Genomic DNA, 15,966 nt, shown 5'->3' with positions numbered 1-15,966 from the left:
GCCGCCATGCAAGACTGTATAGTTTGTGCACTGCACAAAGGTGACCAGTTGAGAGGGTAAGTGAAAGCTTAAATCCAGCTTGTGGTCCACTCAGCAAGCCATGTACAAACGGGGCTCTGTCAAGTCAGGGGAATACCTTTTTCTAATCTGTGTAGTAGGCTAAATGGAAACTTCCATACAGTGATAGGAAAATACCTTATTTTTCCTTGTTATGGTCATTTAGTTCACAGCCAAAAAGACAGAAGGTGGAGGGGGAGGATATTTCTTCCTCTCTGTCTGCCATAGAGGACAGCTCAGTGGGTCCAGCTCTTGCTGGACAGGTGTGCCTAGTCTTTTTTTGGAAGACCCTGGCCCAAGGCTTTCAATTCTTCTTGCCCAGCATTTCCCAACCTTAGCACTGTTGACATTGAGGCTGTCCTGTGTATTACAAGAAATCCTTGGCCTGTATCTACAAGATGCCAACAGCATCTCCTCCCTCCTCCCCATAGCATGACATCCAAAAATGTCTCCAGAGTTGACAGTGCTCCCTAGGGAGCAAAATCATGCCTGCTTGAGAACCACTTCTCTAGCTTAACAGCTTGTCATCATTAATTATTGAGTCTCCAATAATAAATACACATTCTTTGATTGGCTTACATATTTTCAAATTTGAGGCATATAAAGAAATTTTCATTCAAAGTTGCATTTAGAATGCTTAGTTATATTGGAAAGGAAACACTCAGGGTTCTCAAAGTTTTTAATTTATGTGGGTACATAGGAGATGTACATATTTATGGGGTAGATGGGATATTTTGATACAGGCATACAATGTGTAATAATCACATCAGGGTAAATGGAATATCCATCACCTGAAGCCTTGATCCTTTGTGTTACAAACAATTCAGTAATACTCTCTCAGTTATTTTTAAATGTACAGTAAAATTTTGTTGACTATAGTCACCCTTCTGTGTTACCAAACACTACATCTTATCCATTCTATTTTGTTTGTGCACATTAACCATCCTCAGTTCCCCTCCACCCCCTCACTATCCTTCCCAGCCTCTGATAACCATCATTCTATTCTTGATCTCCATGAGTTCAACTCTTAATTTTTGGCTCCCAGAAATAAGTAAGAACATGCAAAGTTTGTCTTTCTGTACCTGGCTTATTTCAATTAATGTAATGACCTCCAGTTCCATCCATGTTATGGATAGGATCTCATTCTTTTTTTATGACAGGATCTCATTCTTTTTTTATGGCTGAATAGCACTGTGTTGCGTCAGTGTACCACATTTTCTTTATCCATTCACCTGTTGATGGACACTTAGGTTGCTTCCAAATCTAGGCTATTGTGAGAAGTGCTGCAATAAACACGGGAGCGCAGATACCTCTTCTAAACATTTATTTCCTTTCTTTGGAGTATATATCTAAGAGTAGAATTGCTGGATCATTTGGTAACTCTACTTTTAGTTTTTTGAGGAACCTCCAAACTCTTCTACATAGTGGTTGTACTAATTTACATTTTCACCAAAAGTGTACGAGGGTTCCCTTTTCTCCACATCTTTTCCTGTCTTTTGGATAACAGCCATTTGTTATTGCCTGTCTTTTGGATAATAGCCATTTTAATTGGAGTGAGATGCTATTTCACTGTAGTTTTGATTTGCATTTCTCTGATGATCATTGATGTTGAGCACCTTTTCATGTACCTGTTTGCCACTTGTATGTTTTCTTTTGAGAAATGTCTATTCAGATCTTTTGCCCATTTTTAAAGTAGATTTTTAGATGTTTTTTCCTACAGAGTTGTTTGAGCTCCTTGTATATTCTGGTTATTTATTCCTTGTCAGATTGGTAGTTTGCAAATATTTTCACCCATTCTTTCTGTTGTCTCTTCACTTTGCTGATTGTTTCCTTTGCTGTGCAGAAGTTTTTGTACCTGATGTGATCCCATTTGTTCATTTTTGCTTTGGTTGCCTGTGCTTCCCAGGTATTTACTCAAGAAATCTTTGCCCAATCCAAAGTCCTGGAGAGTTTCCCCAAAGTTTTCTTGTAGTAATTTCAGAGTGTGAGGTCTTAGATTTAAGTCTTTAATCCATTTGGATTTGATTTTTGCATATGGCAAGAGATAGGGGTGTAGATTCATTCTTCTACATATGGATATCCAGTTTTCCCAGCACCATTTATTGAAGAGAGTGCCTTTTCCCCAGTGGATGTTTTTGGGACTGCTGTAAAAAATGAGTTTACTGTAGATGTATGGATTTCTTTCTGGGTTCTCCATTCTGTTCCACTGGTCTGTGTGTCTGTTTTTATGGCAGTACCGTGATGTTTTGGTTACTATACTTCTGTAGTATAATTTGAAGTCAGGTATTGTGATTCCTTCAGTTTTGTTGTTCTTGCTCAGGGTAGCTTTAGCTATTCTAGGTCTTTTGTGTTTTCATATAAATAAGGATTGTGTTTTCTATTTCTGTGAGGAATATCATTAGTAGTTTGATGGGGATTGCATTGAATCTGTAGATTGCTTTGAATACTATGGACATTTTAACAATACTGATTCTTCCAATGCTTGAACATGGAATAGCTTTCCATTTTTTGTGTCGTCTTCAATTTATTTCTCCAGTTTTGTATAGCTTTCATTCTAGAGATCTTTTATTTCTTTGGTTAACTTCTACGTATTTAATTTTATGTGTGGCTACTGTAAATGCAATTACTTTTTAAATTTTCTTTTTTCAGATTGTCCTCAGTTGGCATATAGAAATTTTAATGATTTTTGTACGATTTTGTATCCTACAACATTACTGAATTTATCAGTTCTAATAGTTTCTTTTTTTTTTTTTTTTTTGGTGGAGACTTTAGGTTTTTCTAAATATAAGATCATATTATCTGCAAACAATGATAACTTGACCTCTTCCTTTCAAATTTGGATGCTTTATTATTTCTTTCTCTTGTCTGATTGCTCTAATGAGGATTTACAGTACTATGTTGAATAATGTGGTAAAAATTTTCACACCCTTGTGAAATTGTCACGTCCCAGATCTTAGAAGAAAGGCTTTTGATGTTTCCTCTCTCAGTATGATACTAGCTGTGGGTCTGTTGTATATGGCTTCTATTATGTTGATTAATGTTCCTTCTATACCCAGTTTTTTTTTAAGGTTTTTATCATGAAGGGATGTTGAATTTTATCAAATGATTTTTCTGCATCTATGGAGATGAGATGATCATATGATTTTTCCCCTTCATTTTGTTGATATTATGTATCACATTGATTTGCTGTGTTGAACCATCTTTGTGTCACTGAGATAAATTCTATTTGGTCATGATGAATAATCTTTTCAATGTGTTACTGAATTCAGTTTGCTAGTATTTTGTTGAGGATTTTTGTATTAACATTAATCAGAGATATTGGCCCATAGTTTTCTTTTTTTGATGGGTCTTTGTATGGTTTTGGTATGAAAGTGATATTGGTCTCATATAACGGGTTTGGAAGTATTCCCTCCTCCTCTATTTCCTGGAATCGTTAGAGTAGGGTTGATATTAGGTCTTCTTTAAATGTTTGATAAAATTCAGCAGTGAAGCCATCAGGTCCTGGGCTTTTCTTTGCTGAGAGACTTTTCATTAGAGATTTGATCTCATTACTTGTGATTGGTCTGTTCAGGTTTTGGATTTCTATATAGTTCAATCTTGGTAGGTTTTAGTATCTAGAGATTTATCAATTTCTAGGTTTTCCAATTTATTGACATACAGTTGCTCATGGTAGTCTATTAGAGATCCTTTAATTTCTGCGATCCTTTAATTTATCAGCATACAGTTGCTCATGGTAGTCTCTAATGATCCTTTAATTCCTGAGATACTGGTTGTAATGTCTCTTTTTTTCTAATCTCTGATTTTATTTATTTGGGCCTTCTCTCTTTTTTTCTTCGTCTGGCTAAAGGTTTGTTAATTTTATCTTTTCAGAAAACCAGTTGATCTTTTATATTGTTTTCTTCATTGAAATTTCATTTATTTCTGCTCTGATCTTTATTATTTCATTTCTCCTACTAACTTTGGGTTTTGTTTGCCCTTTTCTAGTTTTTTAAGATGCATCATTGGGTTGTTAATTTGAGGTTTTTCTTCTTTTTTGATGTAGGCACTTATAGCTATAAGACTTCCCTCTTAATACTGCTTTCACTGTATCTCATAGGTTTTGATATGTTGTGTTTTCATTGTCATTTGTTTCAAGAACATTTTCAGTTTCCTTCTTAATTTCTTTATTCATTGGTCATTCAGGAGCATATTCTTTAATTTCTATGTTTGTAGAGTTTCCAAAATTCCTTTTGCTACTGATTTCTACTTTTTCGGTTTTTTTTTTTTTTTTTCCATTGTGGTCGGAGAAGACACATTATATTGTTTCAATTTTTAAAAAAATGTTTTAAGACTTGTTTTGTGGCCTATCCTTGTTTTGTGGTCTATCCTTGAGGAATGATCCATGTGCTGAGGAGAAGGATGTGTATTCTGTAGATACTGGATGAAATGTTCTGTAAGTATCTATTAGGTCCTTTTGCTCTATAGTACAGATTAAGTTCGTTGTTTCTTTGTTGATTTTCTGTCTAGATGATCTGTCCACTGCTGAAGGTGGGGTGTTGAAGTCCAGGCTATTATTGTATTGGGATCTGTCTCTCTCTTTTGCTCTGATAATATTTGCTTTATATATCTGCGTGCTCCAGTATTGGGTGTATATGTATTTACAATTGTTATGTACTCTTGCTGAATTAACCCCTTTATCATTATATAATGACCTTTATCTCTTTTTATAGCTTTTATCTTGTAATCTATTGTGTCTGATATAAGTATGGCTGTTCCTGCTCATTTGTGGTTTTCATCGGCATGGAATATAATTTTCCATCACTCTGTTTACAGTCTATATGTGCCTTTAAAAGTAAAGTGTGTTTCTTATAGGTTACAGATTCTTAGGGTTTTGTTTGCTTATTCACCCACTCTTTGTCTTTTGATTGGAGAGTTCAGTCCATTTACACTCAGTGTTATTACTGATAAGGATTACCCCTGCCATTTCATTATTTGTTTTCTCAATGTTTTGTGGTCTTCTTTTCCTTCCTCTTTTTCTTTCATTGAAGGTGATTTTTCTCTGGTGGTGTGTTTTAATTTATTGCTTTTTATTTTTTGTATATCCACTGTATGTTTTTAAACTTGAGGTTACCATGAGACTTGCAAATAATATCTTATTAACCCATTATTTTAAACTGATGACAACACTGATTGCATAAACAAACAAGCCAAAGGAAAGCTAATAAAAATTCTAAACTTTAACTTCATCTCCCCACTTTTTACCTTTTTGTTGTTTCTATTTATATCTTATTGCACTGTCTGTCTCTTGAAAAGTTGTTGTAGTTATTTTTTATTGGTTCATCTTTTTGTCTTTCTGCTTATCGTATAAGTAGTTTATATACCATAATTACACTGCTATAATATTCTGTGTTTCTCTGCGTACTTACTATTACGAGTGAGTTTTGTGCCTTCCGATTATTTCTTCCTCATTAATGTCCTTTTCTTTCAGATTGAAGAACTTCCTTTAGCATTTCTTACAGGACAGGTCTGGTGTTAATGAAATTTCACAGCTTTTGTTTGACTAGGAAAGTCTTCTCTTTTAGGTTTGAGGGACATTTTCTCTGGATGCACTACTCTTGGGTAAAAGGTTTTTTCCTTCACTTTAAGTATGTCTTGGCATGCTCTCCTGGCCTGTAAGGTTTCCACTGAAAAGTCTGCTGGCAGATGTATTAGAGCTCCGTTGTATGTTACTTGTTTCTTTTCTCTTGCTGCTTTTAGGATCCTTTCTTTATCCTTCACCTTTGGGAATTTGATATTAAATGAGTTAGTCTTTGAGTTAAATCTGCTTGGTGGTCTATAACCTTCTTGTGTGTGAATATTGATATTTTCTCTAGCTTTGAGAAGTTCTCTGTTATACTTTTGAATAAACTTCCTACTGCTATCTCTCTCTCTACCTCCTCTTTAAGGCCAATAACTCTTAGATTTTTCCCTTTAAAGGCTACTTCTAGATCTTGAAAGTATGCTTCATTCTTTTCTATTCTTTTATTTCCTCTGACTGTGTATTTTCAAGCAGCCTGTCTTCAAGCTCACTAATTCTTTCTTCTGCTTGATCAGTTCTGCTATTAAGAGACTGATGCATTCTTCAGTATGTCAGTTGCATTTTTCAGCTCCAGAATTTCTGCTTCTTTTTAATTATTTCAATCTGTTAACTTTATCTGGTAAGATTACTAATTCCTTCTCTGTGTTATCTTGAATTTGAGTTTCCTCAGCACAGCTATTTTGAATTCTGTCTGAAAGGCTACATATCTCTGTCTCTCCGGGATTGGCCCCCTAGTGCCTTATTTAGTTTGTTTGGTGAGGTCATGTTTTCCTGGATGGTCTTGATGCTTGTGGATGTTTGTTAGTGTCTGGGCATTGAAGAATTAGGTATTTATTGTAGTTTTTGCAGTCCGGGCTTGTTTGTACCCATCCTTCTTGGAAAGGCTTTCCAAGTATTCAAAGGGACTTTGGTGTTGTGATCTAAGTTTCTGGTCGCTGCAGCTGTATCTGCACTAGGAGGCACCCCATGCCCAGTAACACTGAAGCTATTACAGACTCTTAGAGGTACTACGTTGGTGGTCTTGGATAAAATCCAGAATTCTCAGGATTAGCAGGCAGAAGTTCTTGTTCTCTTCCCTTACTCTCTCCCATATGGAGTCTCTCTCTCTCTCTTTCTCTCTATGTGCTAAGCTGCCTGGAGCTAGGAGTGGGGTGATATAAACACCTCTGTGGCCACCACAACTGGGAAGGTGTTGGGTCAGACTTGCAGCTAGCACAGCACTGGGTCTTGCCCAAGACTCATTGTAACTACTGCCTGGCTACCACCTATGTTTGCTCAAGGTGTAGGGTTCTACAGTTGGCAGGTGGCAAAGCAAACCAGACTTTGCTTTGGTGACCTTCCTTTCAGGGTGGCAAGATCCCCCAGGTCATAGTCAGGTCCAGAGATGCTGCTGTCCAGGAGCCAGGGCCTGGACTCAGATGCCTTAGAAATCTACCTGATGCTCTATTCTACTGCAGCTGAACTGGTGCTGATACCACCAAAGTCCTTCCCACCCTTCCTTCCCCTTTCCCCAGGCAGAGGGGTCTCTCTCCATTTCCACCACTACCACAGGCCCATTGGGAGGTACTGCCTGGCTACCACCAACATTCACTTAAGGCCCAAGGACCCTTCAGTCAGCTTGTGGTGAGTGCTGCCAGGCCTGGGACTCGCCCTTCGGGGCAATGGGCTCTCTTCCAGCCCAGGGCAGGTCGAGAAATGCCATCCAAGAGCTAAGGCCTGGAATCAGGGACCACAAGAACCTTCTTGGTGCTCCTCCCCACTGCGGCCACGCTGGTACCTAAGCTGATTTTTGGTTCTTATGAAGGTGCTTTTTGTGTAGATCCTTATCAAATTTGGTGTTCCTGAGCGGAGAATGAACAGTGGAAGCTTCTGTTTAGTTATCATGCTCCACCTCCTCTCCAATATACAGTTTTTTACAGTGGATCTGAAAAATATGTCTTGTCTTTATTACTGATTTTATTGTGCTGATTAAAAATGATAATAACCTTCACAATTATATAATTGTTTTTTATACAAAAGTACCAAGAAGTAAGCATTTGGTCTTCTGGTGTTTTGAGAGAGGAAATGGAAGCCAGATAGCAGATTTTGATGTATCTCTAGTTATGACCAAATGTATACATGTCATTACTCCAAAAAGTACTACCAGAAAGTAATGAAATGATTTCATGGCATGTATAAATGGTGTCAAGTCAAATGGTAACTCTGAGAACTCAATTAAAGATGATCTGAGGGAAGAAAACAATGCTTTTCTCTTTTTATGGCACATCCACAGGACCATAGTTCACAAGCCACAAAATTGAAAAAATGTCCCATGAGACTTGCCCTTCATAGCAGTCTCTCAGTTCCTGGCATTTCACATTATTGGAACAGATATGACATTTTACATTCTTTTTGTTTCATGTGTGTTTGTAGTCCTGTTGTTAGCATGGTGCTCTAGCACGGCAGGAAGCTTTAGTGAAGCAGCTAAGAGGGCAGGCTCTGGAACTTCCTGGCTGTGCAGTCTTGGGCAAGTCACTTAACTTGGCTCTGTGTCTTCATCGTCTACAACAGCAGTCCCCAGCCTTTTTGGCACCAGGGACCGGTTTCGTGGAAGACCAATTTTTTCCACAGAACTGGGGGATGGAGGGTGGTTTCTGGATGAAATTGTTCCACATCAGATCATCAGGCATTAGATTCTAATGAGTGTGTAACCCAGACCCCACACATGCTCAGTTTGTAGATTCTACAAAGAACAGAGGACCCACCTCTTAGAATTGTGCAAATTAAGTTATTTAATTCTTGTTAAAATATGAAGCACAATTTCTAGCACCAAGATAGTGTTTGAACAAAAGTCAGCTATTATTATAGTAGACAATGAGTAAGTATTGAGTCAATAAAAGGAATGAGATCCATGGTCATGTAAATAGGTATCATCCTTCTTAATCTGGGTTCACATATTAGAGGTAAGTTTAACTTCTGATTTTCTTTAAAACATTTCATTGAAGAATATAGCCTTTTTTTTTTTCAGATGCCGTCTTCGCAGGTGCCATGCCTACAATGGCAAGTGTCAAGTTGTCTACACTTCATCCCATTGTGAATCATCCACATTACGAAGATGCAGACTTGAGGTTGGCAACTGATGAGTATTTCATCAAGAATCATTTGGTGACTCCCAATTCTTAGGAATTGGGAAAATATTTACACACACACACACACACACAAACTCATCCTCATTTTCGTGCTGGAAGTTCAAAAAAAATGACAATGACCATCCAGAAATGACAATAGGTACCCGTTGCCTCTGGAGCAAGCTGACCTCTGAAAACTGAAAAATGCAAAAGCCAGTTTTTCCCAAAGTGACAAACATGTGACATATTTATGATGTGTGTGTGTGTATTCCAGTAAAACTACTAGGTAGTTGGAAGAGGAGGTAGGATGGATTTTACTCACAGCCATGGTTTGCCAACCCCTGCTCTACACCACAAGCCCTACTCTGATTTAGGAAGTGATTTCTGGATCTTACTGGTGGCCAATGACTAGCCTTTTGTGACAGGTAGAAAAAGTACTTGAAAGTTGCTATTATATATTACGTGCTTTCATGAAAATTTAGAATATTTTTGCTAGCCGATTATGAGAACTCTAATTTCCATTGATGTCTGAAAGTTTTGCTTTCCTTAAATGGCTGGTTTAAAAAATTCTTTTGGTAATTCTAGTAGTTGTTAGGGTAATCGTTTTTAAAAGTGGATTTTTGGCCTATTGATAGAGGCAAATATTTAAATTATTTAAAAGTTTTAGGTCTGCTGTCTAGGAGCCAGGGCTTGGAGTCAGACACCTTAGAAATGTACCTGACACTCTCTCTATTCTACTGCGGTGAACTGGCATGGAAACCACTGTGGTGACTGAGCATCCCATATGCTTGAAATTCTAAGCAACATCCAATGCATAAGTGATAGTCTGCCAGGATATTGTAAGAACTTCCACTATGGTCAAATCACCTATTGTACCATATTTTGGTGATGATTCCCATTTCTCAAGATTCTGTCAAGGTGCTTTTCCTACCTGTTCTGACACCCTGGATGCCCATTGTCTAAGTGTTCTATTTGATACACTCAATTTCAATTCATGTGTTTGTCAGAGCTTCTTCAGATGAAAATAAGCATTTAAAGATATGTTTTCACTACATTCAGTCTCTGTCAGAATATATTCTCTGAAAACTTTGTGAATTATGAGAAGAAAATTTTATATCCTAAGCTGCTGTCTGCTACCCAGTACAACTTTAGACTATTTTATACAATAATGAGCAGTATATGCAAAATTAAATTGCTATAAGTTTTATTACATTCAAAATATAAGTAGGAATGTGGAAACTGCCATCCCCAAAATAGTTGATGCTGTTTTGAGTCATGTATATAAGTGTTCCATCCAGTGAGTACTGAGATTTCAGTTTGCTAGTAAGATTTTTTTAGTCTATTCTATTATCATTCATTTTAAAATCTTTTAAACTATTGTTTAAATTTAAAGGGCCCGGACAAAAATAGTTTATTCTACATATAGTCGAAAATCTGCCAAAGAAGTAAGAGATAAATTGTCAGAGTTACATGTGAATTATTATGTTTTAGAAGAGGCATGGTGTGTTGTGAGAACTAAGTGAGTATTAACCCTATGCTATCCAATATGGTATATTTTTAAGCAACAAATGTTTCAGTTTATTACAGTAGTTCTGATTCTTTAAGAATTTTTATTTTAAATTTATTAAAATATTATCCTGGTATCTTAAATTATTTCATCTAGAGAAATAAAACTATACTATCAATGAAGTAGAATTTAATTCCAAACATTATAGTATATTTTAATATCCTGATTTTTCAATTTAATTTGACATCTTCCACTTAACTTTTTTCATAATTTTTGAAATATTTATGAAAATTTTTATTAGATATCTGAAATATGGATTTGCATTTACAACAAAGTGAGATATTGCCATTCTGTACTATATAGCTGAATTATAATGGATTTGTAAGACTTAAAAGAAAAGTGACAAAACCCAACATGACATAATAAGAAAAACATTCCTAATTAAAAGTTTTTAATTTCTGAATTTTGAATCCCTAAAAATCCTAAAATTCAAAGATGTTAATTGATCTTTTGAGGCCTTTGTTTAGGCTCCTAAGCAGAGATACTAGCTGCTGCACATGACAGGGAATTCAGGCATATTAATTGTCTCCTAGAACAGCACATTAGCAATCAGAAGAATGGAACAGGTTCTACAGTCACTTCAAAATATCATTTACAATGTGCAAAAAAGTTTCAGAGATGCAAACTAAAATGAGAGAGTATGACCAATACTCTGAAAAAAATAAGTTAATAGAAATCAATTCAAGTAGGTCCAGATGTTGGATTTAGCAGCCAAAGACTGCAAAGCCACTATTACAAATACATTTAAAGGCTTAAGAAAAATATATTCAATGGATTAAAAGAAAACATGGTATCCATGAGTGAAGAGAGATGGAATCTTAACAGAGAAGTAGAAACACTCCAGCCCCCATGGAAATTCTAGAGATGAAAAGTATAATAAATGAAATGAACATTACTTAAATGTACTCAACAACAATTTTGAGATGAAAACGACATTTGAACAGAAAATTCAGTGAATTTGAAGATAGATCAAGAGAGAATAGTTAATCAAAAGAACAGGAACCAAAAAGATTGAAAAATAACCAACATCACAGACCTATGTAACATTAAGTAGTTCAACACATGCAAAATTTTAGTATTAGATGTAATGAAAAAAAGAACACGACAGAAAAAATATTGAAGAAATGTTGGCCAAAAATTTCTCACGTTTGATAAAACTACTAACTTAGAGATCTGCTGAGCTCAACAAATCCAACTGGGTACGCCCAAAGAAAACCAAAGCAAGGCGCATTATAGTCAAAATGGTAAAATCAAAGATTAAGAGAAAATCTTGAAAATAAGAGAAAAAAATGATAACATTTGACTTCTCAACATAAATAGTGGAAATTAAGAGACACTGGAATGATAATTCAAAGTGCTGAAGAAGAAAAATCAACAATTATATATTTAATGAAATTATCTTTTTAAAATGGAGGCCAAAAATACATTTTTCAGATCAACAAAATCTAAGATAATTTGTTGGTAACAGATTTATACTTCAAGATGGACAAGAAGTTCTATCAGCTGATGAGAAATGATGCCAGATGGTAACTCAGATATACAAGAAATACTGAAATGCGCTGGAAATGGTAAATATGTGGATATTAATCACTATGCATTTTTCTTCTCTGAAAATCTTTAGAAGACATTAAGGCAAAGGTGATACCATTCTATTTTTTAGTTTATGACAGAAATTAAACATACATGACAATAGCACAAAAATTGAGTAAACCATGGAAATGTATGATTTACTAGAAATAACCCAATTTAAATGGTAAGTAAATCATGATATGTTAAAGATGCTTGTTGTCATCCCTAGCAAAACCACTCAAAAAATAAAACAGTGGGGAAAAGAAAGAGCATAATGGCAAGCCTAGACATGGATGAGCCTGGATACATTCAGCGAAATAAGTCAGCCACAGTAAGATGAATAGTGCATGTTGTCACTCATGTGGAAGCTCAAAGAAGTAGCTCATAGAAGTAGAGTAGAATTGTGGTAATTAGAGGCTAGGTGGGAAGGGTAGGGAGGAGAAGAAGATAAGGAGAGGTTGGTTAAGAGATACAAAATTACAGATAAATAGAAGGAATAAGTTCTAGTGTTCTCTGGCACTGTAGAGTGAAGATTAGTTAACAGTAATTTATTGTATATGTCAAGAAAGCCAGAACAGAGGATTCTGAATGTTCCCAGCACAAACAGATGGTAAATGTTTGAGGTGATGGATATCCTAATTACCCTGATTTGATCATTACACATTGTAATTATGCACTGAAATATCACTCTATACTCCATAAGTGTGTACAAGTATTACTTGTCAACTAAAACTAAAAGGGGAAAACACCTAAACATATAACTAACTTAAGATTCAGCAATTGTACTGGGCATTTTTCCAAGAAAGGTGAAAAGTTGTTTTCACACAAAATTCTGTAGAAAATTGTCTATAGAAGCTTTATTTGTAATAGCCTAAACCTCATACGACCCAGATGTTTTTTGCAAGGTGAATGGTTAAATAATAGTGATCTATTCATACATGGAATACTGCTCAGCAATAGGATCAGACTGTTGATACACTCAAGATCCTGGATGGATCTCCAGAGAATTGTTTGAATGAAGAAAGGACAATCCCCAAAGGTTACATACTGTATGATTCCATTTATATAACTGTCTTCAAATGATAAAATTACAGATATGGATAATGATTTGTGGTTGCGAGGGGTTAGGGTGGGGTGGGAATGTGGGGGAAGTATAGTATGTGTGGCTATACAAGGGATCTCCGTGGTGATGGAAATGCTCTCTATCGCCATTCTATCAATGTGAATTATCTGGCTGTGATATTATACAAACGTTCAAGATGTTACCATGGCAGGGGACACTGTCTAAAGACTGTACGAGAGCTACTTGTATTATCTCTCACTTAATGTGGATCTCCAAATGTCTTGAAATAAAATGTTTAAAAAAAAAAAGCATAATAGCAAGCCTATATCAGTAATTTCAAAGTGAAAGAGGACTAAACTTTTCCAAACAAAAGGCGGAGATTGGCAAACTGAATACAAGAGCAAAACCTATCTATGGACTTGCCTGCAAGAGGTGCATTTTAAATACAAATAAGTATGTTGGCTGAAAGAAAAAGAATGGAAAAGATATCATGTGAGCAAACATTAGAAAGCTGAAGTGAAAAATGCATAAATATCAGTAAGATAGATGTTAAGACAAAGAATATTACTCAAAACGACTATGTTTGATAAAAATAGAAAAATCTACAGTATATTTATAAATTTTCATAGCCTTCTCTAAATAATTTGTAGAACAAATAAAAAGAAATTTGGTAAGAATATGGAAGACTTGAATGATGCCATCAACCAGTATGACCTAATTGACATTTATAGTACACACCACCCTATAACAGCAAAATAGATATTCAAGCACACACAGACTATTTATCAAAAAAGACCATTTTCTAGGCCACAAAACAAGTATTGACACATTTGATATACTTTAGATCATGTAAAGTACAATCTCTGACTACAATGAAATTAAATTAGAAATCAGTAACAGAATTCTATATGGAAATTCTCTCAAATGTTTGGAAACTAGATAATACACCTCCAGATAATCCATAGTCAAGAAGAAACAAAAGGAGGGTTAGTTTCAATGTATTTTGACCTAAGGGAAAATGAGAACACCATCCCGCTATTTGTGGGATGCAGATACAGTAGAGAGATTTGTTTTTATGTTGAATGCCTATAATAGGAAAAGAAGAAAGGCCTCATATCAGTCATTCGGCTTCACCTTAAGGAACTAGAAAAAAAGAACAAGTAAACTCTAAAGTAAGGAGAAGAAAAGAAAGCACAAATATTAGAGTCAAAATCAGTGTGAATTACCCCCAAAACAGGGAAAAGTCAATAAAACCAAACACTGATTCTTGAGAAGATTAATGAAATTGATTAACTTCTACCCAAACTAAAAAATTGAAGACAGAAATTACTAATATCAGGAATAAGAAAGATTTTATCACTACAGGATCTGAAGAAATGAAAAGGATAATGAGGGAATTTTAGGAACAACTTTACTGCACTAAGTAGGACAAAATAGATAAAATGGAGAAGTTCCTTGAAAGATGCAAAACCAAAGCTCACTTAAGAAATAGAAAAATCCTATATCTATTACCTTATTATGAATGACCTTATATCTATTAATAAAATTATATTTGTAATAACAAGAATTGTCACAAAACTTTAAGACAGATATCTTCACTGGAAATAATTCCAGTTCTACAAACTATTCCAGAAAATTCAAAAGGAGGGATTACTTCCCAGCTGGTTCTATGAGGTCAGCATTATCCTGAAACCAACATGAGAGAAACATTACAGTAAAAGGAAACAACCAATCAAAATGTATCATGAACACAAGTGAAATTTTTAAGTAAAACTGCAACAAATGGATCCAGCAATATATTAAAGAAAGACAATACATAATGTACCAGTGGAGTTTATCCCAGGAATGCAAAGTTATCTCACTATTTGAAAACCAATTAGGTGAATTCACCATAGGAACAAACTGAAAAAGAAAGACCGCATCATCCTCTCAGTACATTCAGGAAAAAGTATTTGACACAATTCAGTATCCACAACTGATTAAAAACTCTCAGCAAACTAGGAGTAGAAGGTAACTTGCTACTGAGAATCTAAGAATATAAAATTTCTAGAAGAAAATGTGGAAGAAAATTATTGTAACCTTGGATTAGGCTAAGATTTCTCAGATACAGTAACATAATCACGATCCACAAGAGAACACATTGATAAATAGGACTTCATTAAAACTGTAAATCTAAAGAAACTACCATCAGAGTGAACAGGCAACCTACAGAATGGGAGAAAATTTTTGCAATCTACTCATCTGACAAAGGGCTAATATCCAGAACCTACAAAGAACTCAAACAAATTTACAAGAAAAAAAACAACCCCATCAAAAAGTGGGCAAAGGATATGAACAGACAGTTCTCAAAAGAAGACATTCATACAGCCAACAGACACATGAAAAAATGCTCATCATCACTGGCCATCAGAGAAATGCAAATCAAAACCACAAGGAGATACCATCTCACACCAGTTAAAATGGCAATCATTAAAAAGTCAGGAAACAACAGGTGCTGGAGAGGATGTGGAGAAATAGGAACACTTTTACACTGTTGATGGGATTGTAAACTAGTTCAACCATTACGGAAAACAGTATGGCGATTCCTCAAGGATCTAGAACTAGAAGTACCATATGACCCAGCCATACTATTACTGGGTATATACCCAAAGGATTATAAATCATGCTGCTATAAAGACACATGCACATGTATGTTTATTGCGGCACTATTCAAAATAGCAAAGACTTGGAATCAACCCAAATGTCCATCAATGACAGACTGGATTAAGAAAATGTGGCACATATACACCATGGAATACTATGTAGCCATAAAAAAGGATGAGTTTGTGTCCTTTGTAGGGACATGGATGCAGCTGGAAACCATCATTCTCGGCAAACTATCCCGCATGTTCTCACTCATAGGTGGGAACTGAACAATGAGATCACTTGGACTCGGGAAGGGGAACATCACACACCGGGGCCTATCACGGGGAGGGGGAGGGGGGGGGATTGCATTGGGAGTTATACCTGATGTAAATGACGAGTTGATGGGTGCAGCACGCCAACA

The 15,966-nt window shown here is 35.7% G+C and overlaps 1 protein-coding gene across 1 annotated transcript in view; it reads left to right on the top strand.

Moving 5' to 3' along the window:
- Positions 1-15,966, top strand: part of LOC126951413 (probable C-mannosyltransferase DPY19L2) — a 184,308-nt gene that overhangs the window by 90,488 nt on the left and 77,854 nt on the right. The window contains exons 20-21 of the mRNA XM_050785482.1: positions 8,622-8,721; positions 10,115-10,240. Coding sequence (XP_050641439.1) covers positions 8,622-8,721; positions 10,115-10,240 — 226 coding nt within the window. The remainder of the gene's footprint in view (positions 1-8,621; positions 8,722-10,114; positions 10,241-15,966) is intronic.

This window comes from Macaca thibetana, chromosome 3 (assembly GCF_024542745.1).
Source record: "Macaca thibetana thibetana isolate TM-01 chromosome 3, ASM2454274v1, whole genome shotgun sequence".
NCBI classification, from domain to species: domain Eukaryota; kingdom Metazoa; phylum Chordata; class Mammalia; order Primates; family Cercopithecidae; genus Macaca; species Macaca thibetana.
The sequence above is the reverse complement of the archived record's forward strand: the minus strand, read 5'-3'. Positions and strand labels throughout refer to the sequence as shown.